Source organism: Sorex araneus, chromosome 1 (genome assembly GCF_027595985.1).
Source record: "Sorex araneus isolate mSorAra2 chromosome 1, mSorAra2.pri, whole genome shotgun sequence".
NCBI lineage: Eukaryota > Metazoa > Chordata > Mammalia > Eulipotyphla > Soricidae > Sorex > Sorex araneus.
The window spans coordinates 95,899,812-95,926,655 of NC_073302.1; the positions used below are offsets into that span (position 1 = coordinate 95,899,812).

Consider the following 26,844-nt stretch of genomic DNA (forward strand, 5'->3'; position numbering starts at 1 on the left):
CTCTGACTGTCGGGGCTGGAGCACAGTGGGTAGGGCCTTGCATGCGGCCGACCCGGGTTTGATTCCCAGCATCCCATATGGTCCCCCGAGCACCACTAGGAGTGATTCCTGAGTGCAGAGCTAGGAGTAACCCTTGAGCATCGCTGGGTATGACCCAAAAAAGAAAAAAAATAAAGTCTATCTCTGACTGTCTCTGTAGTCTCTCCTCTGGTCTCTTCCAATCTTTCTTCTTCCGAGCTCTCTTCTGATCTCTCTCTCCGGAGCCCTTCTGCTTCAGTCTCTGGAGCCTCACTTGCTCTCACTTCTCACTCGCTTTGTGCTCTTTCTTTCCCCTGCTCTGGCTCCAGTGATTCTCTTTCGCTCTGTGCTCTGCTTCTGTGTCTTCTCCCTGCTTCTTTTAGTTTATATAGTTGATATAGACTTAGTTTATATAGCAATCACATAGGGTGGTGACACAGAGGTGGGTTGAACATTAACAAATCAACAAAGAAGAGTGAGACCACTCCTCCAGGAGATTAACAAAATCTCATATAAGGAGATTACGCCAGATTACTAGGAGATCTGCTTAAGGACGGGATCCCATTCAGGGTGTGTTGCTTTTTTCTTTCCTCAGCTAGTAATCCACTTAAATAGTTGTAGTAAATCTACTTGTAATATTTCTAGCAATGTCATTCTGTATGAGCACAGTAAGAGATATATCAGACTTGTTTATATAAGTTTGGTTCTTCCTGAGGACATTCACTATATATTCCAGACCACAGTCAACAGGCCAGGTTAGTCTTTCTAACTCCATCGTTAGGAAGAGTCCTAGTCGTTACTTTTGGATCATGACAGCATTTGTCTATGACAAAGCTCTCAAGTTAGAGTTGAGTATTGTGGCACTTTGGCCTGGCCCATTTTGATGCCAGGGTAGCTCACAGCTTGTCCTGGGTCCATTCCATCCCTCGTCAGGACCCTGCTTTTGGACTGCTAGGAACTAAGGGCAAGTGATTTGAGAAAGCAGATACCCAGGAGTAAATATTACTGGAGTCAATAGGTTCCCAAGTTACAAAGCATAATATTAGCTGTCTTCCTGTGTCCATACAGAAAGGACATTGCTTTAAGGTAAGCTAAGTTCCCTGCGGCAAGGTTAAAAGGACAAACCCAATGTTATCCTACAGTTGAATAAAGCTTCGATTTCCTAAAAAAAAAAAAAAATACGTTGTTTTTCATCCTTTGACATTGAGTCTGTGTTTGCTCTGACTGTTCAGATGTTTTTCTTGCAGGCAGCAGAATGTTGGGTTCAATTTTTGGATCTATCCTGTCACTTTGTGTCTTTTAATTGGTGTCTTTAGCCCATTGACATCGAGAGAGATTATTGTTAAGGGATTTTTGTCCCATCTTTATGCCCAAGTTTGGTGTATTTGAGGGGCTTCTCTTGTCTTAAATTAGCCCATTTAGTTGCTCTTGTAGCCATCATTTTGAGGCTATGAACTTCCTGGGTTGTTTGTCTGTGAGCTGTGTGTTGTTCCTTCTGGTATGAATGAAGGTCCAGCTGGGTAAAGTATTACTGGTGAGACATTTATTTCATTGAGTTTTGTCACTGTATCCCACCACTGTCTTCAGGCCTTTAGGATTTCATCAGATAAGTGTGCTGTGGTTCTTAAGCATCTTTTATAGGCAATTTCTTTCTTTGGTCTTGCTGCTTTCAGAATTTTATCTCTGTGTATGGTTTTCATCATTCTGATCAGAATGTGTCTTTTTGGATTTGGATTTCTTTTACCTGGTGCCCTTCTAGCCTCCTGACTTTGTTCATATGTGGTCTTCAGCTCCGGGAACATCTCAGCAGTTATGTGTTTGACAGTCTCTTCTTCATCAGGGTTTTCCTCCTGTCCCTTTGGGACTCCAACAATTCTTAAGTTATTCCTCTTGGCTTCATCTTGATTTTCTCTTGACATCTCTTGGTTTATTTTGAGGCTTCTTTCCATTTTCTGCTGTTGTCTGGAGAGCCTCTGCACCCCTCTTAGAGCTTACTGATTCTGTCCTCAGCAGCGGTTACTCTGCTGCTGAGGCCTTCCACCTACTTTTTCATTTCAACTACCAGGTTTTTTAGGTCTGTCATTTTGCTTGTATTTTTGTTTGCATTTTCCTCACTTCTTTCATATCCTCTTGTATTTTATCAGCAGTGTGTTCCACTGCTTCTGTGAGCTCCTTGTACATCCTTAAAAATCCCATTTTAAATTCTTATTTGAGACGTTATGGAGTTCATTATTACTGTTTGATTCATTGGGGCTATCAACTTTAATCATTGGGCATTGTATTACCATAGTGACCTTTGTGTTTTGGAGGTTTCTTCTTGTTTTTGCTATGTTTTTGCTATCTTTGTGTATTGCTGTGGCTTATTGATAGATATATGTGAGGCCTGGGTTAACTAGTACCTCAATTGTGGGGTGCAGACAAAGTAACTTCTTGTAGATGTACTAGTTTTCACGCAGTTTTTTGGTTAGAGGTTTAAAAGGTTTGCCAGATGAGTAGATGGGGGGGCAGCGATAGGTGTCCACACACCTTAAGTTTGGCACTTTACAAGCAGTGGGTGGCAGGGGGGTGCGGGTCCTGGCAAGATGCTGGGGGAGTCTCCCCTCCGTTAGAGGACTGGGGTGCAGATGAGAAGAATGGGCGACTGGCCAGGGCCTTATATCAGTTTTATTATATGAGACAGGTATTGAGAAAGTATTTTGAAATGGAAAGAAGAGGTATGATAAAAAATTAGTTTCATGAATTATAATTGTTGCTAGTTATAGTGATAATATCCACTACTTATAGGTGATAGCTTTTACTAGTCATAACTGGCATTGGAAAAATTTAATATAGGTTGATTAGAAGCATTACTAATATCTTTAAACTCATATAAGAGAGCAGATTATTGATAATTATATATTTATAGTTCACTTTTTTCTTTTTCCATGTTATGTCAAAAACAGTAACAAGTCCTCACATGGAGATGTTACTGGTGCCCACTCGAGCAAATCAATGAGCAATGGGATGACAGTAATACAGTGATAGTATTTTTATTTAGTTTTAACGTCACCTTCAGCACGCCTAGTTCAAGTTGGTTTTCCTTCATGGCCCAGCGTGCCTCAGAGCATGTTTTTGCTTTCATTTCTGTGACTGATTTACTTAGGAAATAGAAATTAATGGCATTGAAAGGAAATATCACCAGGTTAGAAAAATCTCTTTTAGAAAAATACTGATTTTCTGTATCCCAAAGTCATATGCAATTAAAAAAATTATATATGTGTATACATATATATGTCATTAGAATCTTCATAGGAATGTAATTAAAAGAAAGACCCAGAAGAAAGAAACCTATTTCTTTTGTATCATCTAGGTGGATTGATTCTTTCTTCATTTTGTAATAGTCCTCTTTATCCCTCTTAAGTACCTTTGTTCTGGAATCTTCTGTTTCTGATACTAGCTTTGGTACTGTAGCGTTGATTGTATTTGATGGTATGTTGTTTCTGTCCTTTGACTGTAATCACCCCTTGTCTTTCCAAAGTTGGTTTCTCTTAGATTGCCTGTAATTGTTTCTTTTTTACCCAATGTGATACTGTCTTTCGATTTGTATGTTTACACCATTTACATTTATGAATGTGGTTGAATTAAATCTCTCTTACAGTTTTTTTGTGTTTCGCTTTTTATTTTCTCCTTGTTTCTTTTCTTTTTTTTTTTAATTTTATGTCTGTATTATTTACTGCTCTTTGCTAGACTTATTAGGCTTGCTGGACCCTTTACAGAGAATAAATAATACGAGTCATCACCTCTTCTTGGAAAAGGGTGTTCTTTGCATGTCCACACTGGCTCGCACTTGGGTGTGGTTTAATGAATACATGGAGTGCGGCGGGGTCAGTGCAGAGCAAACAGAGAAGAGAAAGCACCCCCCAGGGGCCCTGGCCAGCTGCTCCCGCCACCCTGTCTCCAGGCGGCTTCAACCCCAAGAGCGTGCAACCACTTTAGAAAACCCTGCCCGATTTCTGTCTTCGCTATTGCTTTAATATTTATTCCCTGTCCCCCCATCTAATTTTTTTTTATGGGTTTCTTTTTCATTTGTTTTTTGTTTCTTAGGCCACACCTGATGGGGCTCGGGGCTAACAACTCCTGGCTCTTCAACCAGGAGTCACTCCTGGCAGGCTTGGGGGACCATGTGGGGTGCGGGGGATAGAGCCCTGGGCAGCCATGTGGGAAGCACACTGTGCTATCTCCCACCCCTGCTATTCCTTTTAAAATTATAATGATTACTTCAGCATTTAAAATTTATCAGTTGATATTTTCAAATAGTATATAATTTCGAACATGAAGCCCTTTTTCCTATCTTGTGCTATAAATTTATCTTTTCATATTTAATTAATACAAAAATACATCATTACTATTTTTCTTTGGTCCAGTGGTCAGAAAAAGTTTTCTGTAAAAAAAGATAGTAAATATTTTAAAATCTTGTGGAGCATATGGTCTGTGTTGTATGTTCCTCATAATTGCTCCCTTTGGCTTCTGTAGTTTGAGGCAGCCGTGAACAGTAGACTGACAAGGGAAGTGAGTGGACATGAGTGGTCACTAAAGCTCACGCGTGCATAGTTGACCTTTCATAATTTCTATGTGTCAGGACTGTCCTTTTTATTATTTCCATCACTAATAAGAATTAATATGGGGGCTGGAGTGATAGCACAGTGGGGAGGGCATTTGCCTTGCACGCGGCCGACCCGGGTTCGATTCCCAGCATCCCATATGGTCCCCTGAGCACCACCAGGGGTAATTCCTGAGTGCAGAACCAGGAGTGACCCTTGTGCATCGCCAGGTGTGACCCAAAAAGAAAAAAATAAAAAGAATTAATATGAACATGATTATCTCATGAACCATTTGGAAACATGTAGCAGGCTAGATTTTTTTAATTAAATTTTTTATTTACCGGTAGGTACAGTTTCAGACTTACAACTTTTCATGCTTGTGTTTCAGTCATACAATGCTCAAGTACCCATCCCTCCACCCAGTGCCCATTCTCCACCCCTGATGAACCCAGTATCCCTCATACCCTCCACCCTACCCCACCTCTGTGGCAGGGCATTCTCTTTTGTTCTCTCTCTCTCTCCTTTTGGGTGTTGTGGTTTGCCGTACAGGTATTGAGTGGCCATCGTGCTTGATCTGTAGTCTACTTTCAGCGCACATCTCTCATTCCCAGCAGGTCATTAAACCACACTTTTCCTGGTGTTCCCTTCTCTATCTGAGCTGCCTTTTCCCCCCAGCATGTGAGGCCGCCTTCCAAGCCGTAGAGCCAACCTCCTGGTACTTACCTCTACTGTTCTTGCATGCTAGACTCCCATTCTGTTATTTTATATTCCACAGATGAGTGCAATCTTTCTATGTCTCTCTCGCTTTTTGACTCATTTCACTTAGCATGATACTTTCCATTAGATCCACGTATATGCAAAGTTCATGACTTCATCTTTTCTAACAGCTGTGTAGTATTCCATTGTGTAGATGTACCAAAGTTTCTTTAACCAATCATCTGTTCTTGGGAACTCAGGTTTTTTCCAGATTCTAGCTATTGTAAACAGTGCTGAATGAACATTCGAGTGCAGATGTCATTTTGACTATACTTTTTTGCCTCTCTGGGATATATTCCCAGGAGTGGTATTGCTGGGTCAGATGGGAGCTGAGTTTCTAATTTTTTGAGAATCATCCATACTGTTTTCCAAAATGGCTGAACCAGTCGGCATTTCCACCAGCAGTGTAGGAGAGTCCCTTTCTACAATGAAATTGTTCCAGTACCATGCTGTTTTAATTGTTACCTCTTTGTAGTAAAGTTTAAGGTTGGGGAGGGTGATGCCTCCCATCGTCTTTTTCCCAAGAATTGCTTTAGCTATTTGTGGGCGTTTATTGTTCCATGTGAATTTCAGGATTGCTTATCCATTTCTTTGAAGAATGTCATGAGTATCCTTATAGGGATAGCATTGAATCTGTATAGTGCTTTAGGGAGTATTGCCATTTTGACAGTGTTAATTTTTCCTATCCATGAGCAAGGGATATGTTTCCATTTCCTCGTGTTCTCTTTCATTTCATGGAGTAGCATTTTGTAGTTTTCTTTGTAGAGTTCCTTTACCTCCTTAGTTAGGCTGATCCTGAGGTACTTGATTTTCTGGGACATGATTGTGAGTAGGATTGTTTTTTTCATGTCACTGTCCTCTATCTCGTTATCTGCATATAGGAAGGCCATGGATTTTTGTGTATTGATTTTATAGCCTGTGACTTTACTGTACAAGTCTAATTTTTCTAGGGGTTTATTGGTAGAGGTTTTAGGATTCTCTAGGTATAATATCATATCATCTGCAAATAGTGAGAGCTTGATTTCTTCCTTTTCTATATGGATGCCCTTAATGTCTTTTTCTTGCATAACAACTATTGCAAGTACTTCCAGTACTATGTTGAACAGAAGTGGTGAGAGTGGGTATCCTTGCCTTGTCCCTCGTTTTAGAGGGAAGGCCCTCAGTTTTTCCCCTTTGAGGATAATGCTTGCCGTAGGTTTGTGGTAGATGGCTTTGACTATCTTGAGGAAAGTTCCTCCAAAACCCATTTTGGTGAGGGTTTTCATCATGAACAGATGTTGGATCTTGTCAAATGCTTTTTCTGCATCTATTGAAATGATCATATGGTTTTTATCTTTGCTTTTTTGATGTGATGGATTATGTTGATTGATTTCAGAATGTTAAACCATCCTTGCATCCCCAGGATGAATCCCACTTGGTCGTGGTGTATGATCTTTTTGATGAGTTGTTGGATTCTATTTGCTAATATTTTGTTGAGGAACTTCGTATCTGTGTTCATCAGGAATATTGGCCTGTAGTTTTCCTTGTTAGTGGTGTCTTTGTTTGCTTTTGGTATTAGGGAGATATGTGCCTCATAGAAACTCTTTGGGAGAGTTCCTGTTTCTTCAATTTCCTGGAAAAGCTTGAGGAGAACTGGCAACAGGTCCTCTTTAAATGTTTGGAAGAATTCGCTAGTGAATCCATCTGGACCTGGGCTTTTGTTTTTGGGAAGAGTTTTGATTACAGTTTCAATTTTCTTGATATTAATGGGTCTATTCAGGTATTCCAAGTCTTCTTGGTTCAGTCTTGGGAGATGAAAGGAATCCAAGAGTTTATCCATTTCTTCTAGGTTCTCTTGTTACGTGGCATACAAACTCTCAAAGTAGTCTTTGATGATCTTTTGAATTTCATTAGTTTTCATTGTGATGTCCCTGTTTTCATTTCTGATTCGTCTTATTAGGGTTCTCTCTTTCTTTGTGAGTCTTGCTAGTGGTTTATCAATCTTGTTTATTTTCTTAAAGAATCAGCTCTTGGTTTCATTGACCTTTCGGATTGTTTTTTGGGTTTTTATGTGGCAGGCTAGATTTGACTATGGAGTTAGTTTTTCAGACCATTTTTGTAGAAGGATAATTCATTTTATTGAATTAACTAATAAAAATTAAGAATAAAATAGTCTTTGAAAGTTGCCTTCATTTTTAGAGCTCTTAATTTCTTCTTAAGAGATGTAAACTTTTGGCACATATGCTGCCAGAGCCCATGTGCTTCTTGTGCCTGCATGACCAAGCACATATGGTGCCTGAGCACATGTATCACCCATGTCTCCCCTCTTGAGATGTGTACTTTCATGCTTTCCTGTCTAATGCTGGGATGTGTGTAGGGGCTCTCTCCGCCCTTGGAGAAGCCTGTGTTCTCGCTTGAGTACGTTACTCTGTCCCTCTTACTCTCCACTCCCACTTTTCTCTTCCTCCTTCCCTTAAAATCCTCCAAATAAAATCTGTTTTACTTAAAAAAAGAAAAAGTAAACTTTTTTTTAAAAAAAAAAACAATAGTGGTGGATTTCAATATATTCAATTTTCACTTCTGTGAGACTATATCTCACTGTCATTTGGTTTTCATTTCCTTAATAATAAGTGATGATAAATACTTTTTCATATGTCGATTGACTCTATAATACTGCAAGAACAGATAAAAGTCTTTTATCTCTTTGCTGCTCCCTAAATGTAATTTGAAGGTAACATGTTAAGTGAAATAAGCCAGGGAGAGAAAGACATACCAGATGATCAGACTCATGAGTTGTGTCCAGAGAAGCAAAATAAGGGACTAGGCAGTTACTCTATCATTGTCAATAGGCAGTATCAAACCGTGACAAAGTGTGGCCTTAGGAATAAAATCTAGAATCTTAGATTACCAAATGGAAGAATGAAAAGCCGGGCTCAAGTGACTCAGGGCATTTTGGTGGTGGTGAGGTGCTGTAACTGGACATCAAAATAATAAATATTGACACTATTGTAAATGTTACCTCAATTACAATAATAATAATAATAATAATAATATAGTAGGCCTGGAGCGATAGTACAGCGGGTAGGGCATTTGCCTTGCCATGGCTGACCCGGGTTCGATTCCTCCACCCCTCTCGGAGAGCCCGGCAAGCTACCGAGAGTATCCCGCCTGCACGGCAGAGCCTGGCAAGCTACCCGTGGTGTATTCAATATGCCAAAAACAGTAGCAACAAGTCTCACAATGGAGACGTTACTGGTGCCCGCTCCAGCAAATTGATGAGCAACGGGATGACAGTGATACAGTGGCAATGATCATAAAGTATTCCTTCCCCTTGTAGAATTTCCTTTTTGTTTCTGATAATTCAGGTCTGCAGGTGGTCAACAGTTTTAACTTTTATTTGTCTGGGAGTGTTGCTTCATATTCAGTGTTTTTTGTTTTGTTTTGTTCTGTTTGGGGGCCACACCAGGTGGTGTGCTGGGCTTACCCTGGCTCTGTACTCAGGGTCACTTCTGCAGGGCTTGAGGGGCTGGGGGTTGGACCCAGGTCAGCGCATGCAAGGCAAGCCTCCTCCCCACTGTACTGTTGCTCCAGTCTCTCATATTTAGTACTGATAAAATATTGTCTGTGAGTATAGAAGTTTGACATGAGTGGTGGGAAAGAAAATGTATTTTCCTGGCATCTACATCTAGAAAGAGGAATTTATGAAATCATTGTAGTAAACATAATTTTCTAATTTCTTTCCTTTTTTTTTTTTTTCTTTTTGGGTCACACCCAGCGTTGCTCAGGGGTTACTCCTGGCTCATGCACTGAGGAGTTACTCCTGGCGGTGCTCAGGGGACCATATGGGATGCTGGGAATTGAACCTGGGTCGGTTATGTGCAAGGCAAATGCCCTACCTGCTGTGCTATCGCACTAGCCCCAATTTTCTAGTTTTTTAGTAGGTGCAAAGTAATACCTTTATAGCTAGTTTATTGTTCATAATATTTTCAATTATGTACTTTGTTTTAGATAAAATCACTGATTTATCTCCAAGGCCAACCAGTGACTCATTTGCTAACTAATATTACGTGCATTTTTTTCTAGAAATGAAGTGACTGAAGTCTTTGTGTTTTGTCCTTGATCCAGGGTACCAGCTGTTTCCTGCGTTGGGTCAGAAACTTGGATGATGAGCTACATGCTATTATAGCTGGTAAAGCACTGACAATAAAATGAATCGATGTTCATCAGTTAGTGATAGTAATAAATCTGAATTCATTTCCAGATCCACCTGATTTCTTTGTATCTTCCGTTCTCTGTGATTCTTAGAAAGGCACTTAGTCCAGTTTGCGCTTGCACCATTGAACTTACCAAGATGCTCTTGCCTTCTGCTGTTTTGTGTTGGTGACATCATGACATGCATATCTGCCCTATCCCAGGCCAGGAATCGTAGGGAATATGGCACGAAACACAGAACCTCGAGCCTGTAGAGAGGTGAAAAGATCCAAAGATGTACCTGGGCTCCATCCCTGGCACCCTCGGACGCAGGATGGCTTCACACACTACCGTGGCTGCTTCTGGGCCTGTATGTGTCCAAGCCTAGGGTTCAGCCCAAGCATCCGGTTTCTGGGTTAAGCATTAAACCACTGGCCCAGTTTGTTGACTATCTCTTGTGAGTGGCCCCTGCGACCCCAGAGCACTACTTTGGAGCCCTGCCCCCATTAAAAAAAGAAAAAAAGAGCAAAGTCTTAAAGTGATAGCTGATTACTAGATTCAAAATTAATTTCTTAAATTTTACCTCTGGCAATTGATGAATATTTTAATAATGGAGCGGGGGGGCTGTTGTTTATTTTTAGGAGCATGAACAATTGGATAAATGAAGCTAAAGAACATTTTCTATAAGTACAATATTGGTACTACTTAAGCTGAATATGTTTTTTTACATATTCATTAGTAATACTCTTACTGTTAGCACTCCAGGCCTCCCGCCCACTGTGTCTTCTATTTATAGAATGAAGGTAGTACTATGGAGAGAAGTGTAATGGAAGCAATTTGAGTAGTTAGTAGAAGAGATGAATAAATATTTCTCCTTAAAAATCAGAAATTATATATTTTTAACTATCTTTGAAAATTATTTTGTGATAACACTATTGAACTTTGCTACTAATTTTGAAGTTGAAGGTTTTAATTTAAAATGTGCTAAAGAGAATTCATTCTATTTTATGTCATGGAGTTATTTGCTCTCCTTGATTCTATTGTAACAAAAACAGTGCTATAGTACATTTTTTTCTGATTTAGTAACTTAATAATGTAAGTGACTTAATAACAAATACTTTTAGATCTGATTGTTTTCTTTTATTTATTGATTCAGGATTTCTGGCCGGTGTATCAATGATGTTTTATAAAAGCACAACAATTTCTATGTATTTAGCTTCCAAATTGGTGGAGGTAAGCAAACATTTTAATGCATGTACTGTTTCAAAGAAAATGACAGTTTTGAATGCTTTTTAAGTCTCCTTTCCCTCCCAATTACAAAAGCAAATTTTATTTTATTTTACTTTTTAAATTTTTTAATGAATCACCATGAGGTATAGTTACAGACTTAGAAACTTTTGTGCTTACGTGTCAGTCATACAATGATTGAGTACCCATCCTTCTACTAGTGCCTATTCTCTACCACCAATGTTCCAGTATACCTCCCCCCTGCATCTGTGACAGGCCCATTCCCTTTTACTCTCTCTCTTCTTTTGGGTGTTGTGACCTGCATTACAGGTATTGAGAGTGGCCATCATGTTTGGTCTTTATTCTACTTTCAACACACATCTCATCTTGAGTGGGCCCTCCAGTCACCCCTTTCTTGGTGGCCGCTTCTCCATCCCAGCTGCCTTTTCCCCCAGCATGTGAGCCCACCTTCCAAGCTGTGGAGTAATTCTCCTGGTACACATCTCTACTATCCTTGGTTGTTAGTCTCCCATTCGGTTACTTTATATTCCACAAAAATGAATGCAGTCCTTCTTTGTCTGTCTCTCTCTTTCTGACTCATTTCACTTGGCATGATACTCTCCATGTTGGTATATGCAAATTTCATGACTTCATCTCTTCTAACAGCTGCATAGTATTCCATTGTGTAGATGTACCAAAGTTTCTTTAACCAGTCATCTGTTCTTGGGTACATGGGTTTTTTGGGTTTATTTGGGTTTTTTTGTTTTGTTTTGTTTTGTTTTTCAGATTCTGGCTATTGTAAACAGTGCTGCAATGAACATACAAGTGCAGGTGTCATTTCTGCTATACTTTACAAAAGCAAATTTTAAACTTAGAAAAATGTTTTTAAAATTTAGTCTCCTATTTTCTTTTTTACTTGTTTTGTTAGTTTAAAATTCAAGTGTAGAAACTAGACTGTAATTAACCTTCATGCAACCATCATACAGTTTCAGTAGTTTATCAGAATTTGGTCAATTTCATCTGTACTGTCCCAAATACTGAATTATTTAAAACATCCCAGAAATAAAATTACTTTACCCACAGACACGTCAGGGTAACGATATCATAAAGAATCAAGAGAAGAATTGGGTGAGACAGCTCAAAGGGCAGGAGACCTGGGCTTGAACCTGAGCCCCTGCGTTATCTGTGAGGATTGCAGTGACCCTCACACAGAACCAAGGATAGCCTCCAAGCTCTGTGGGTCAGGGTGTGTGTGTGTGTGTGTGTGAGAGAGAGAGAGCTTAAAAATTAACAATTCACAATACCATTGTCACACATTTAGAACTTGGTTTTCACTAATTGTCTCACAGAAATTTCATATAGTTAATCCCTCTGTTTGAATTAGAATCCAGAAACTTTTTAATTTCAGGAATTGGAGGTCCCCTCTCCTTTTATCTTTTCCTCCTTGCCATTTATTTGTCAGAGATCTTGGTCATTAGCTCTGTAGAGTTTTCCACACTAGGGGTTTTGCTGATTGAATCCTCACTGGGGGGGTATTACCATATTTCCTTAACTCAGTGTATTTCCTATAAATTTGTCATTTAAATCAGGAGGCTTCCACAAATTTAAATTCAGGGTTTTTGCCAAGATGGGGAAGACACATGATGTGTGAATTCTCCTTGAATTACAGTAATTGTATCAGGAGGCACAAAAGTGTCTGGATGTCTCCTCTTTCTGATAATGAGGGTTTGAGTATTTGTAGAACCAACTAGGATTTTTATCGGATTGCTTTGCAGCATTCTGATTGTTAACACGATTTGTTATTTTATGAAGGTTGCAAAATGCTCATAGACTAAGTTTTGTTTCTTCTGTGTTTATGAATAGAAATTCTATAAAAGAAAATTTCTCTTCGTAACTCTTTTGTTACTCTGAAATACTTTGTGCACTAAGTATTTAATAAATTGCTTAACTACGTTCTTTTATCTACCATTGTTCAGAATGATAGCCTACAAAATTGAGCAATGAGTATATTTTTCAGTACTATTATGAAGACCTGAATTTTAACATTATCAACACTGATTTGCTTCGACGTTTTGTTCAGATTGCATCGGTTTTGTTCAAGTTGCCCCATCTTTGGCTGAGTGCCTCTTCAAGTTGACCTGTTTCTTTTTGACATGAGAGTAGTATATTTGATAGTTTTCCTGCTTTGTGATAAAACCAGGTAATCCAGATTTCTCTGGGACATTTCCTGCCTGAGAAATAGAGTCAGCCTTTATGCTGTTGGCTTTTGATTTCTTTTGGAGAGAAATAATATTTAGAGACTTGATTTTGGATAACTGGGGCTGGTTGTTTTTGTTGTTGTTGTTGTTGTTGTTGTTGTTGTTGTTGTTGTTTTGTCTCCTAGACTAGTCATTGTTTCTTAGTGTTTGGAGTGAAGAGAGCTAACAATTGCCCCATTCCTCTTAGAAAAAAAGAAAAGAACTAGAAACATGTTGATAAGATTTTAACTTTTTTTTAATTTTTTTTTAATTGATTTACCATGAGATACAGTTACAAAGCTTTCGTGGTTGATTTCAGTCAAACAACGATCTAGCCCTCCACCAGTGCACATTTTCCACCACCAGTGTCCCCAGTATCCCCCCAGTACCCCCCACCCCCCATCCCAACACTCCTCCTGCCTCTATGACAGACAATTCCCCCTATTTTCTCTACTTTGGGGCATTATGGTCTGCAATATAAACACTGAGAGGCTATCACATTTGGTCCTTTTTCTGCTTTTAGCACACATCTCCCATCCTGAACAGTCCCTCCAGCTATCATTGGCTTAGTGATCCCTTCTCTATTCCAGCTGCCTTCTCCCCCATCTCATGAGGCAGGCTTCCAACTATGAAGCAATATTTCTGGCCCTGTCTCTACTGTCCTTGGGTGTTAGTCTCATATTGTGTTATTTTATATCCCACAAATGAGTGCAGTCATTCTATCTGTTCCTCTCTTTCTGACTCATTTCACTTAGCATGATACTCTCCATGTCTATCCACTTATAAGCAAATTTCATGACTTCATCTCTCCTAACAGCTGCATAGTATTCCATTGTGTAGATGTCCCAAAGTTTCTTTAACCAGTCATCTGTTCTCAGGCACTCGGGTTGTTTTCAGATTCTGTCTGAACAGTGAACAGTGCTGCAATGAACATACAGGTGCAGATGTCATCTCTACTATATTTTTTTGCACCCTCAGTGTATATTCCTGTGGGGGTCCCGTCCTGTCCAGCAGGGAGGACCCTTCGTGGGGCTAAGGAGGGGATGCAGCCGAATGAACAGATGCAGAGCCAGAAGGAGGAGGAGAGAGAGAGAGTTTATTCTACTGCAGTTACAATACTTATACCTCTGCTGGGAGGGGGTGGTATGGTATGCATGCTTGGACCCCCATAGGAACAGTAGTAGAATGCTGATCAGGCATGGGCGTTGGCTAGTGAGAGACAAATGGCAAAATGATAAGATCAACAGTGGCATCTTTGTTACAGGAATCCCAAGCAGCCTCCGCTTGACTAGATGATAAGAGCCAAGCTCTGTAAAATGGCTCCCTACATATTCCCAGAAGTGGTATTGCAGGGTCATATGGAAGCTCAGTTTCTAGTTTTTGGAGGAATGTCCATATTGTTTTCCATAAAAGCTGGACCAGTCAGCATTTCCTCCAGAAAGAGAGTCCCTTTCTCCCCACATCCGTGCCAGCACTTGTTGTTCTTGTTCTTTGTGGTGTATGCGAGTCTCTGTAGTGTGGGATGATATCTTATTGTTGTTTTGATTTGTTTCTCCCTGATGATTATCGATGTGGAGCATTTTTTCATGTGCCTTTAACACCCAAAAGTCCGTGGCTTTCCTATATACAAATAATGAAAGAGAAAAAGAGATATTATGTGTTTTGTAAGTTCTGTCTCACTGAAAATTTGTCATTACTTATATTAAGAGAATTACATATTTGCTTTATCCAAATATGTGGCCATCGGGGTGTGTCTGTTTGTTGTGTGGGAAGGGAGAGGGAGAGGAAGGAGTAGAAGAGGAAGAGGTGAAAGGGAGCAGGAGCAGGAGAGGTCGGTTTGTCTTCCTTATTGGTGAATTAGAAGCTATTGAGTTTCAGTGTGGAAATAATATGATTTAATTCACATTTTAAGAACATTCTGACTGTCACATATCCATTATTTAGAGGGTGAATTAGAGACAGGGTCTAGTGCAAACCTGGAGAATAGTCTTTGCAGAAGGTGGTGGCTTATATCAAGATAGTATCAGTTGAAGTGAAGGAAGGCTTTGAAAGCAAAATTGACAAGATTTGCAGGAGAGGCAATGCATAGTGAGAAAAAATCATCTTTTGGCAACAAATACATGCTCTTTGTTCTAAGAAGAATATACAGTATCACTGTCATCCCGTTGCTCATTGATTGCTTGAGTGAGCGCCAGTAACATCTCCATTCGTCCCTGTCGCGTGCTAGTGTCACCCAATGGCATCTGCTCACTCCAGGAACATGAAGAGCACATTATTGTTACTGCTTTTGGCATTTTGAATACGTCATGGGTAGCTTGCCAGGCTCTGCGTGGGGGCGGGCAGCATATCCTTATTAGCTTGCCAGGCTCTTTGAAAGTTGTGGAAAACGAGTAGGGAGTGTCTTATGATGTGTTGCAGCTGTATGGTCCAGGAATATTTATGCTCCCTTCCGGGAGGAGCAGCCTTGAGTTCTGGAGAGTGGCCGATGAGATTATCTAACGCTGGCAGGAGATGGCTTATGGGCCAACGGAGACTGGGGGAACCAGGCAGAGGATCTCTGCTCCCGGGTCCTTTTGAGCCCAGAGTCCAAGGTCACAAAGTTCCGCATTACCTGGGTTCCGTCGGACGTCACTCATGCGTGAAGCTCGGCCCCAGCATGTGAGAAGCAGCCTGGAGCATGGCAGCGGTTGGGTTGTGGAGGTCCGGCTGCCAGGGCTGGGTCCCTTGGGGTGGGGAGGGCTCTCCCCACCTCGCTCTGGGGCATCCCTGGCATGGTTATGGGCGCCTCATTTCATGCTCCCTTCTGGGAGGAGCAGCCATGAGGATTTGAGGGTGATCTGGCTGCAACATCTGTCACCCCATTGATCTCCAGGGTTGATTCTGCTGACCTGGCTGGCCAGGTGGGTGTCCCCATCCTCCCTCACTGCCCCATGTGCAGACGGCCTTCCCCGAATAGAGACAGGCGGGTCTTAGGTCGAGGGTACACTAGTAACTGAGCTCCCCTGCTGCAACCTTCAAACAAGCTCTCGGGGTCTTAATATTGAGATAGAGTTTGTAAAGATGTCTTTTACAGCTGCTTCCCTAAGTAGGAATTTTTTTAAGCAGAGCATATGCTGAAAACATTTTTTAACACAGGAAATTGTGAATTTTAATGTTGGTATTTTTTGTTGCATTTATGACTGTGTAGTCATTTTACTAGTTGTATATTAAAATTCTGTATTGTCATACAGTATCAAAATTCCTTTAATTTAACAATGAACAGAGAATTAAAGTCAACTACATAGGTAGAAATTTATTATATTCCCACTACTCTTCTTGGTGCTGCCAAGTACATAGTAGCAGAGGATCAGGCTCCTGCCTTTCTAGAACTCAGAGTTCAGTTCAATAAACAAGTTCAGTTTAAGAAAGGATCAGAATGATTAGAGCAAAATAACCCTATTTTGTTATTATATATATGCCCAGAGATACCTGTTTTGTGTACCACTTTATAAAACATTCTAAGACATCTGAATTTCATATTCTTTAAGATGAATATGCTGTAGCTTATCACATTAATGTCTTACAATGTTTTATTTAATGTTTTATTTAATTAAATAATTAAATTTAATGTTTTATTTTATTTAATTTAATGTTTTCAAATTAATAGCGCCAGTTTTATTTTGTTTTTGAAATAGATTGTGTGTAGACCCTTTGTTATTTTTATAATTCCAGATACACTGACTTATATACAGGTCACATGTAAATTATTCACCTCACAACTTTGTTGATTTGCCCTGTAATTAGAGTAACATGGAACACTGAGAATTTTTGTGACAAATTACTTGAGATATTACTAAAAATAGAACCTTTCAGCAAATAGTAGACATTTGTATACATGTACATTTTTGTGTATATATGTGCATATACATATGTATCATATAATTTTACTGGCTGTTATTTCTGCTTTGCACTTACCTTGTTTCGATCATTTCAAAACCCTTATCCTACCATTGTACCCAAAATACAGTTAACACCTGAAATGTTCCCTAAATGAATGAGTAGATGCAACAGGGAAGAGAGGAATGAATGTTATGCAAACTATTTTTAAAATGATATAGAATAAGTGAAAAAAAGTTTTGCATCTGGGGCAAGGAAATGAGAAATGAGGAAAGAGGGGATTGGCACTTAATTCAGTCCTGAAAGATGTAACTGATTTGAGCAGTTAAAGGGTCATTAGCAGTTTGAAAGGTAGGAAAAATTGGTTATAGATAGAATTCATATGGCTCAACTATATTGTTAATGCCATTTAAAGGTTTTTTTCCTCATCACTTGGCATTGTGCTTGCTTTGCAGACACTGTATTTCAAAGGTATTGAAACAGGGAGAGTTCCTTACTTTCCTCATGCAGATACTATCATCTATTCCATCTCTACAGCGATTTGCTTCCAGGCAGTAAGTATAGCTTTTTGAAATGAAAACAGAATTATTTGTCTCTGGTCTACATTAAACCAGTGGAGAAAAAATATAAAGATTGGTAACTTTCTATTTATTGGATTTTGTACTTACCTTGTAGCAAGATAATTAGCAAGTTTCAAATGATTAAACATTAACTTAATGGTCTAGCATCTGTTTGATGAGCGCACCGGTTTTTAGATTTTAGAATGTAATTTTTTTTTTTTTTTGCTTTTTGGGTCACACCCAGCGATGCTCAGGGGTTACTCCTGGCTTTGCACTCAGGAATTACTCCTGGCGGTGCTTGGGGGACCATATGGGATGCCGGGGATCGAACCCGGGTCGGCCGCGTGCAAGGCAAACGCCCTACCCGCTGTGCTATCGCTCCGGCCCCTAGAATGTAATTTTTATAGGTAAATTATTACTGCTTTATGGGGCGGGGCTGGAGCGATAGCACAGCGGTAGGGCGTTCACCTTTCACACTGCCGACCCGTGTTTGATTCCTCCGCCCCTCGCCCCTCTTGGAGAGCCTGGCAAGCTACTGAGAGTATTGCGCCCTCACGGCAGAGCCTGGCAAGCTACCCGTGGCATATTGGATATGCCAAAAACAGTAACAATAAGTCTTACAATGAGAGACGTTATTGGTGCCCACTCGAAAAAATCAATGAGCAACAGGATGACAGTAACAGTGACAGTGAAATTATTACTGCTTTACTTCAGCTTGAATGTCCCAATAATTATCTTTTGGGGGGAAAATACCATGGCATAAATAAGAACAGCTGCTTCCCACAACTGCTCAGGCAGTGAGAATGGGTGCCAAATCCATTTGAACAGAAACGTTACTCAATCCCTTTAAAATTCCGTGGTCGTCATTATTGATAGTGGTAAGGATTTCAGGACTATCACAGTTTTCGGGAATGTTTTTATTTGCTTTTTCCTACAGTGATGCTGCCAGGTTAGTAAACATCTTAATTAATGAATGCAAGCTGACTAATGATTATTCAGTAACTATTTCCTAATAAAAGTCACCATTAATGTAACTATTTCATAAATAGTACTCCTACTTAAAAGCACATTTACACAGTGTCTTGATAGTCGTCAGCTTAAGTTTTTAAATAATCATCATGTTCATAAAGTACAATGGATTATGAAAATAAAGACAAAGCCACAGTGTTGCCTATAGCTGCTGGTAACATTTGCTGTTTAATAGAATTTTCAAATGGAATTCTCTTCTCCCAGGCTGTCATGGAAGTTCAGACCTTAAGACCCTCTTACTGGAAGTTTCTGCTAAGGCTCACCAAGGGAAAGTAAGTGATAGAAATGTTTTTACTGCTCATAAAATAATAGCAGTTTCTATAGAAAAAAACATTTTGAAATTCTCTGGAAATATTATTTCATTGGTAATGTTATTAGTATGACCAACATGGAAGTCTCACACTTCAAAAAAATATTTTTAATTAAAAAATTTAGAGATTATGACTAAATAATTGACTTCTGTTTTGGAAAAATAGTCGTATCCCATTAGTGATACTGAAAGCATACGTTACTTTTTTTGTTACCATGTTCCTTGTTCTGTGGCCGTTCAGCTTCACCTAACAAGAAGGACATAGCTTTGGAATCAGATAGACAGCTTTGCCTCCGTTCTGGTGCAGTTTGCTGTGTTAGTGTAGGAAAGTTATTTACCTCCATGAGTTGGGCTTACTCCTGGCTGTATGCTCTTGGGTCATTCCCAGCAGTGCTCAGGATACTGTCTGCAGTGCTGGGGAGTGGACCCTGGTCCGCTGAGTGCAGAGCAAGGGACTTCAACTCCCTCATTGCAGGTATGAATAGTGTAGGTACTGTTCTTACCCAGACCTTGCATCTGAGGGCACTGAGATGCACACAGCCGTGAAATACGGAAGCTGGGGCATGGGCCAGGCCATCTGTCTTCAGGGTTCTCCTCTCAGCAATAGGCTAAGTTCATAGGCCTATATGCTAACGAGGATAGAATGGATCTTCTTTATTATTATTACTTAGTAATTGAATTTTCTGCACATGAATGAGTTTAACCAGTTGATTATTTGGTGAGACTGTTTACTTTGGCAGGGAACCAAAAATTACATTTATTGATTCTTGGAATAAGGATGCTTGCCAGTGTCTCAAAATTAATGTCCCTTTTCTCAGAGATGAAATATCTCTGTGATCAAGCTCAGAAATCAGGTTGTTTCTGCACATTAGCTAAACATGTATCTTTTAAAAATGTTCTAAAACATTTTTAGATGTTTTGTAACCCATTCTTATCATTAAAATGGAGTAGTGGGTAGGGTGTTTGCCTTGTGTGTCCCTGACCCAGGTTCAATCCCCAGCATCTGATATGGTCTCTGAGCACTGCCAGGAGTAATTGCTGAGTGCAGAGCCAGGAGTAACCCCTGGGCATCGTCGGGTGCGATAGATAGATAGATAGATAGATAGATAGATAGATAGATAGATAGATAGATAGATAGATAGATAGATATTCTGTCTTAGGTACTAGAGGGAATGAATTTAGAAGTTTGAAAGCCTGTATGCTATAAATTCTCTTTATTATTAAATATTTACTTATTTGGATGTTTTCTATTGATCACATGACAATACTGTGAAAGAACATTTATGAGAGAAAATATATTTAAAACCATTATCTTATTAGTAAATATTAATTATTTCGTTTTCTGTGACTTCATCAGAAAAACCACCATGAACCTATCTTCCTATTTGGCAGTCTATTGGAGGAGCTCTGGAAAGTATGAAAGAATGCTGCTAGTAACTGGTAGTGTCAGGTCTAGTGATTATTCTCTCAAAATAAAATAAGAAATTCCACTCTCATAAAAGAAAGTCAAATACGGGTGGAGCGATAGCACAGCGGGGAGGGCATTTGCCTTGCACATGGCCGACCCAGGTTCAATTCCCAGCATCCCATATTGTCCCCTGAGCACCACCAAGAGTAATTCTTGAGTGCAGAGCCAGGAGTAACCCCTGTGCATTGCCAGGTGTGACCCCCCCAAAAAAAGCAAAAAAAAAAAAAGGTAAATAAATCAGCTTTTTTTTAAATTAAACTTCATTAAATAATTGTTCATGGTGACTTCTATTTTACAGATTTGCTGTTATGAACCGAAAAGTCCTTGATGTTTTTGGTACTAGTGCATCTAAACATTTTCCGGATTTCATCCCCAGATTGGACCCAAGATACACAACTGTAACACCAGAATTACCCATAGAGCTTTCTTAAAGATAACTGTAATTTATTGATGTATCACTGTTTCTTTACTTCATCCTAAAGAGTTAATTATGTTCAACACAAAGAAGGGGGCCTGCGCTTGAACTCCAGTGTTAATTTCAGTGAACAATGTATTATTTTTGTTTCTTACCAATCAGAAATGCAGAAGCTTTGTAGGAAAGTGTTGCTTAATAATTAAGCTCCCCCTACAGCCAGAACCTGATTCTGGATCATTGTAGTGATCGATATGATATATTATTGATTAAATTATGTCCACAGGCAATATTAAATAATCTATTTAGGATTGTAGTAACAAATAAGAGTATACTTTAAATTACTTTAAAAGATGTGTTTAGTTCATTCCAGTGTAATTCTTGGTTAAAACTAAGAATATTTCTACGTTTTAGGATACAAAGGATCACGGGTACATGTATTTGGTCTGTATTTTTTTTTTTTTTTTAACTTTTGGACTGATAACTAGAGTAGAGAAACGTTCTGGATGTATGGATAAGAGGTGACTTCACAGTCACTGCTGCTTTTGTGTGGAGCAGTCTAACTGGGGGAAGTGCCCATTCTGACTTCAGGGATGCAGAGACGGGTCTCAGACTCTTTGAATCAATGCCAGGTATCTATGCCCTTCTTCCATTGGTAAATTCATTTTTTCTCCATGATCAGCTGAGCTTTTTGGCAGCCCAGTTGACCTATATACTAAAGGAGGATTAGGAACAAGTGTCACTTAACTACATTGGAATTGATAAAGTTGAAATATATGTTTTAATCCTTCATAATAGGATTACAGTTGGATGTTTAAAGCAACTGAAGTTACCTTTAAACCTCTTTTAGGTTTATCGTGTTTATCCTCATTTATAAGGGCTGAAGACTAAACAGCTAAGTTATGCCATTGCTGATATTGAGAAGAGAGTAAAATCCTATGGAACAAAAGTGATTTTGATAAGTCTGATAGTTGATTCCCTCTCAGCTGTTAAACAGTGACTGTTTTAAAACCATAAACAATGTAAACATCCAGTGGTTGTTTAAAAGTTCGTTTCATCACAAATTGGATTCAGATTCCCAGCCTCGGGGCTGGAGAGATAGCACAGCGGGTAGGGCGTTTGCCTTGCACGCGGCCGACCTGGGTTCAAATCCCAGCATCCCATATGGTCCCCTGAGCACGGCCAGGGGTAATTCCTGAGTGCAGAGCCAGGAGTAACCCCTGTGCATCGCCAGGTATGACCCAAAAAGCAAAAAAAAAAAAAACAGATTCCCAGCCTCTTATTTGAAAATCAACACCTTTCTTGCTTCTGTTAAAATTAAGAAGTGAAAAAGTGCAGTCACTGCCAGTTATGAAAGTTAGTAGTTCAGGACACTCACGATTAAAATATGATCACTGTAGAGTTTTTCAGGGAAAAGGTATACTTTTCTAAATTAATAAAAGGCTTGACTATGATGTCAATAGTTAATATAACATATAGAATGGATGGTATATTTTTTTAATAATTTTCTTGTTGAAAAATTTCAGGCCATTTTAAAATCAATTATGCACTAGAATATATGTTAGAACAAGAATTATAACCCAGACTTTATAAAAAATGCTTAATCCTTCATATTCAGTTTCAAGCCTTGTATTTTTCTGTTTATATGTAATCCTATCCTCTGTTGTTAGGGCAAATTGAAGCCCAACAAAAGGACAGACTCTGCCACCATGATAACAAGGAAAGCCACTTCAATTGGTCACATTGTTGTGTTGTGATTAACTTTTAAATTTGACTCGTTTATTAGGCAGTACTGTCAAAGCATCATTTTGGTTTCAGACTTCAAATTAAATGATTAATAAATTTTTAAGTTTTTATTCACTGGCATCAGCATGATGATTGGTTGTGTTGGCTTTGAAAATAAAGTATTATGGCAGTGAAGAAATACTACTGCCTGCACCTCATTTCTCTTCAGAAATTATGTTGATAAAATTTTTCCTGTCAGATTATAAGAAAAATATTTTATTTTGACATATAAGTCAGATGTTTTCATTGACATTTAAAGACTATGATGTTAAAAAATAATCTTGGGGCTGAAGCGATAGTACAGCCAGTAGGGCGTTTGCCTTGCACGCGGCCGATCCGGGTTCGATTCCCAGCATCCCATATGGTCCCCTGAGCACTGCCAGGTGTAAACCCTGAGTGCAGAGCCAGGAGTAACCCCTGTGCATCGCTGGGCGTGAGCCCCAAAAGCCAAAAAAGTAAAAATAAAAAATAATCTTCATTGAAATTTTGCTGTTTTATTTTTGCTTTTTTAAGTAGAATTTTACCAGTCAAAAGTTAACATTTTTCCCCTAGCAAACAAATCTTATTTGATATAAAATGTAAAATAAAATAACTATCATAACTATAATAATAAGTATATGGGTTGGGTTAATAATCAATTTACACTTGTGAATAGAGAAATTAAATGAAATTTTTTTGGAATAGATTGCACCTCGGAGTGACCTGGTGCCTCTGGGCCTGGCCATGTTGTTCAAACAAACACAAAGAAACTGTATTTGTGTTCTGAAAGATAATCAAAATTAATATCTTGGATCTCTAATCAAGTGCTAATTGACAACAGTTTTATTCCTTCTATATATATTGAGGAATTACTGCCTTTGGTAAATTTGCATCCAACCTTTGGGTGTTGATTTCATGTGCCTCTTTAATATTTCCTGCATACTTGTACACTAAAAAAACCGAGCATTGAAACAATATTATCATTGTTTCATTGCTGTTTCCTGTTTTAATACAATCCCAGAACTAGTACCAGCTAAATAAAGAATAAGATTTTATGATAATTTTGATGTGATATGATAATATGATAATTTTCTCAAATTGGATGATCAGCTTTTCAGATCACTTTAGTGTTATTACTCATTCCTTATTTTCATAAATTTTGTAGTTACTTTTACACCTTTTGTCTTTTGATTTTTATTTTGGGGGTCTCATCTAGCAGTGCTCAGGCCTTACTCTTGATGGTGATTAGGGAACTCTGTGCAAAGCCAGTGATTGAACGGGGCAAAAGCAAGTGCCTTGACCCCCTATTATCTCTCTGGCCTGACTTCTGTGTCTTTTCCCTTAACCTATAAACACTGTTCTCAATAAGTTGATGCACCGTTTAACTTTTGCTTTGAGTTCTTTTTAAGTGAGTCAGTATTTACATTTATTTAAAATTCTGTGCTCAGATTTTATAATTTTCTAGAACGAACATGTCTTCTGTAATCAAACCCAAATTGCTGGATTCTCCCCCTGTATTTTGTTGCCTTCAGTACTCATCTCCTTCAGGATGTGACTAGACCAAAAAAGTTTAATCAATTCCTAATGCTGACAGAATTGTTGCTGTTAGTACTTTATCACGTCCCCAAGTATCTAGATCCTCTGACAGCATATAGTTAAGGGAAAACCAATTTTCTGGTGCGTTCAGGGAGCTTCAACCTTCTTGTTTGTGTTGTTTGTGTGACATCCTCCTCGGAGTGACCTGGTGCCTCTGGGCCTGGCCAGGAAGCAGTGACCCCCGGGCAGGCGGCAGGCGCTGAGCTGAGATTCAGGAAGGCCACCAGACCAGGAGAATCATCATGTTTACTTTGTAATTTATTTTGTTTCTGTCAATAGAAAGTATTTTGACAAAGCAAAGTCACCCTTACTTTGCTTTGTTTTTTTTCCCTCCATAATAGCAGTGATTCATTTCTGAATTGTACCTTGCTAAGGAAGTTGATAAGCGTCTCCCCTAACACCTGAGCCTTCTCCCGGCTCTCTCCTCAGTGTGCATTTTCAGAAAAAGAATTCTGATCACTGATGACAGTGAGTGAGCAAGAAAAGAACCAAAGAAAATAAATAAATTTCTTTTTGTAGGCTAGGATGAAACTGGGATGAAAAACTGTATGAGTTCAAGGTTTGGGGGCATTTGGGGACTGAGAACCACCTCCCTGGGCTGGATGGACAAAGGAAGGAAGGGACCAGAGGCTGGCTGTAGTCAGTGGCCTTTTATTGGAGTCTCACCGCTTTCATTACATAGAAGTTAGGAGGGGTGGGGTACACAGAGGTGGGACTGAGCGTTATCATGATTATAAACAGATATAAAGCCCTTCAGGAGAAATTCTTCTAGATTAACTCAAGGACAAAATCTCATATGAGGGCTCAGCACTCTAGGTTACTAGAAGATCCGCTCAAGGGCGGGATTCCATCTGAGGTGTATTGCTTTCTCCTTTTCTTGGCTAGTCATCCATTTATTTCTAGTCATTTTGTGTGAACACACAATCACAATCACAATATCCCTTAATCACCGGTTTTTCAGGCGGGCTCAGTAACATCTCATTTCGTCCTTTCCCTGAGATCTTAGAAGTCTATTTCGACTTGGCCCTCCTAACAATGTTGCACAGGGGCTCTTCAGGGTCAGGGGAATGAGATCCAGCTTGCTACTGGATTTTGCATATGAATACACCATGGGAAGCTTGCAAGGCTGTCCCATGGGGGCAGGAAACTGCAGAAGATTGACAGTTTCTCCTAGAGGGAGAAGTAGGCTAAAGATAACACTGCTAAAGATAAAGCGGCCATGCACTTCTGAGAGCTTGCTTTTAAGTCTCTGGATGTTGGCCGTTGATGGGATTACACACACCTGGGCTCCTCTGCTGGTACCTTCATGCATGAGGCCTGTCCAAACGTGTAGAGAGGAGCCTCCAGCATGGCTGCAGCTAGGTTCCAGTGGTCTTCGGCTGCTGGGAGCTCTGCTCGGGGTGGGGAGGAAAGCTGGAGCCCATACCCTCCAAGGGGCCCCGGGGAAGACAGCCAGGCGTGTGGGCAAGAGACTCTCTGAGTGTGAACACAGTAAGAGATATATTAAGCTTGAAGGTTGGCCGCTCCTGGGGACATGTCACTATAGATCCCAGATTATAGTCCTCAGGCCAGGTTAGTCTTTCCTAACCCCAGCAAGGGTCCTTATTCAGGTACCTCTTTTTGGGTGCTGACAGAGCTTGTTCCATGACTGTGCTCTTAACTTGTGTTTTGTTAGGCTTAATTTTTTTTAAGTAGTTATTTTCTTATTAAGTTGAGAATATGTCAAGTACATTCAAAGGGTTTTACATGAATTAAGTTTTTAATCTTCTTTGGAAAAAATGTAATTTCTAAAATTGTGTAATCCTCAAAACTGAAATAATCACATCTTAATCTGAATCTGCAGGTTTTGAAAACATATTATTCTGAAGAATAGCAGTAAGTTTTCTTAAGAAGGCATGACAAATAAGTGAAATGAGATGGAAGTGAATAGGACATCTTCCCTGAACACTTCCCAGCCAGAACTCTTACCATGACGTAGGGTGAAGACAAACGAGAGCCAGAGAGCAAAGATAGATAGTACAGGAGGGAAGGAATTTATCTTGCATGTTTTTCATACTAGTCTGCTACCCATCACCTCATCTGGTCCCCAGCACTGCCGGGTGTAGCCCAGAAATGAACAGCAATAAGAATAAACACCCAAAAAAGGGTATTCCCACTGTTGTTAATTTTTGAAGTAAGTGGCTGCTTAATCCTTTTCTTGTTGATAGATACTGGTTTTGTTTTAGGCATCAATATACCCAGCCCCTGGGGGGAGCCAGACTTTATGTCGGCCTCTGTTCTTGTCTAGGTATTTTCAACTTTTGCTCTGAAGAAAGTTTGGGCTAGTAAGACTTTAGAAAAATGAGGGATTTATTTTTTCCTGATTACAGAAAGGCCTAGTTTCTTGCCCCCTCCCACCTTTTTTTTGCGGGGGGGGGGGCGGTTCTCACTTGTTCAGAACACTAGTTAATGGGATCTGGATCTATGCAACATCTTGCAAATATGGGGTGAAAAATTCAAAGATGTAACATCACCATGTTAAAGATGTCAGAGCCGAGAAATGGAAAGAACTTGTCTTCCAGATTACATTCTTGAACCCCAGAATCAGAGCCAGCAACTGCATACCTCAGAACATTTTCAGAAAGCTAACCTGGATCTCTTAGGGCCTTATCAATCAAGGATTCTGTTACTTTCCACCAAAAAAAAAAAAAAAAGATAAAACCGGGCCAAAAAATTGCAGTTTGGCACAGCCCCGCCCTGTATACGAGGCCCCAGACCCTTTCCCAGGGTGTCAGCACGGTATCCTTCCAGGGTACCAAGTTCTCCCTTCTTTTCCTTCTTTACTCTCTTGTTCTTAAATAG

At 39.6% G+C, this 26,844-nt stretch overlaps 1 protein-coding gene across 1 annotated transcript in view; it reads left to right on the forward strand.

The window, feature by feature from the left end:
• Window positions 1-22,569, forward strand: part of TMEM135 (transmembrane protein 135) — a 220,380-nt gene extending 197,811 nt beyond the window's left edge. Inside the window, exons 11-15 of the mRNA XM_055132698.1 lie at window positions 9,459-9,522; window positions 10,681-10,757; window positions 17,320-17,418; window positions 18,658-18,725; window positions 20,530-22,569. Of these exons, the coding sequence (XP_054988673.1) occupies window positions 9,459-9,522; window positions 10,681-10,757; window positions 17,320-17,418; window positions 18,658-18,725; window positions 20,530-20,662 (441 nt within the window). The 3' untranslated portion in view covers window positions 20,663-22,569. The remainder of the gene's footprint in view (window positions 1-9,458; window positions 9,523-10,680; window positions 10,758-17,319; window positions 17,419-18,657; window positions 18,726-20,529) is intronic.
• Window positions 22,570-26,844: the final 4,275 nt, after the last annotated feature.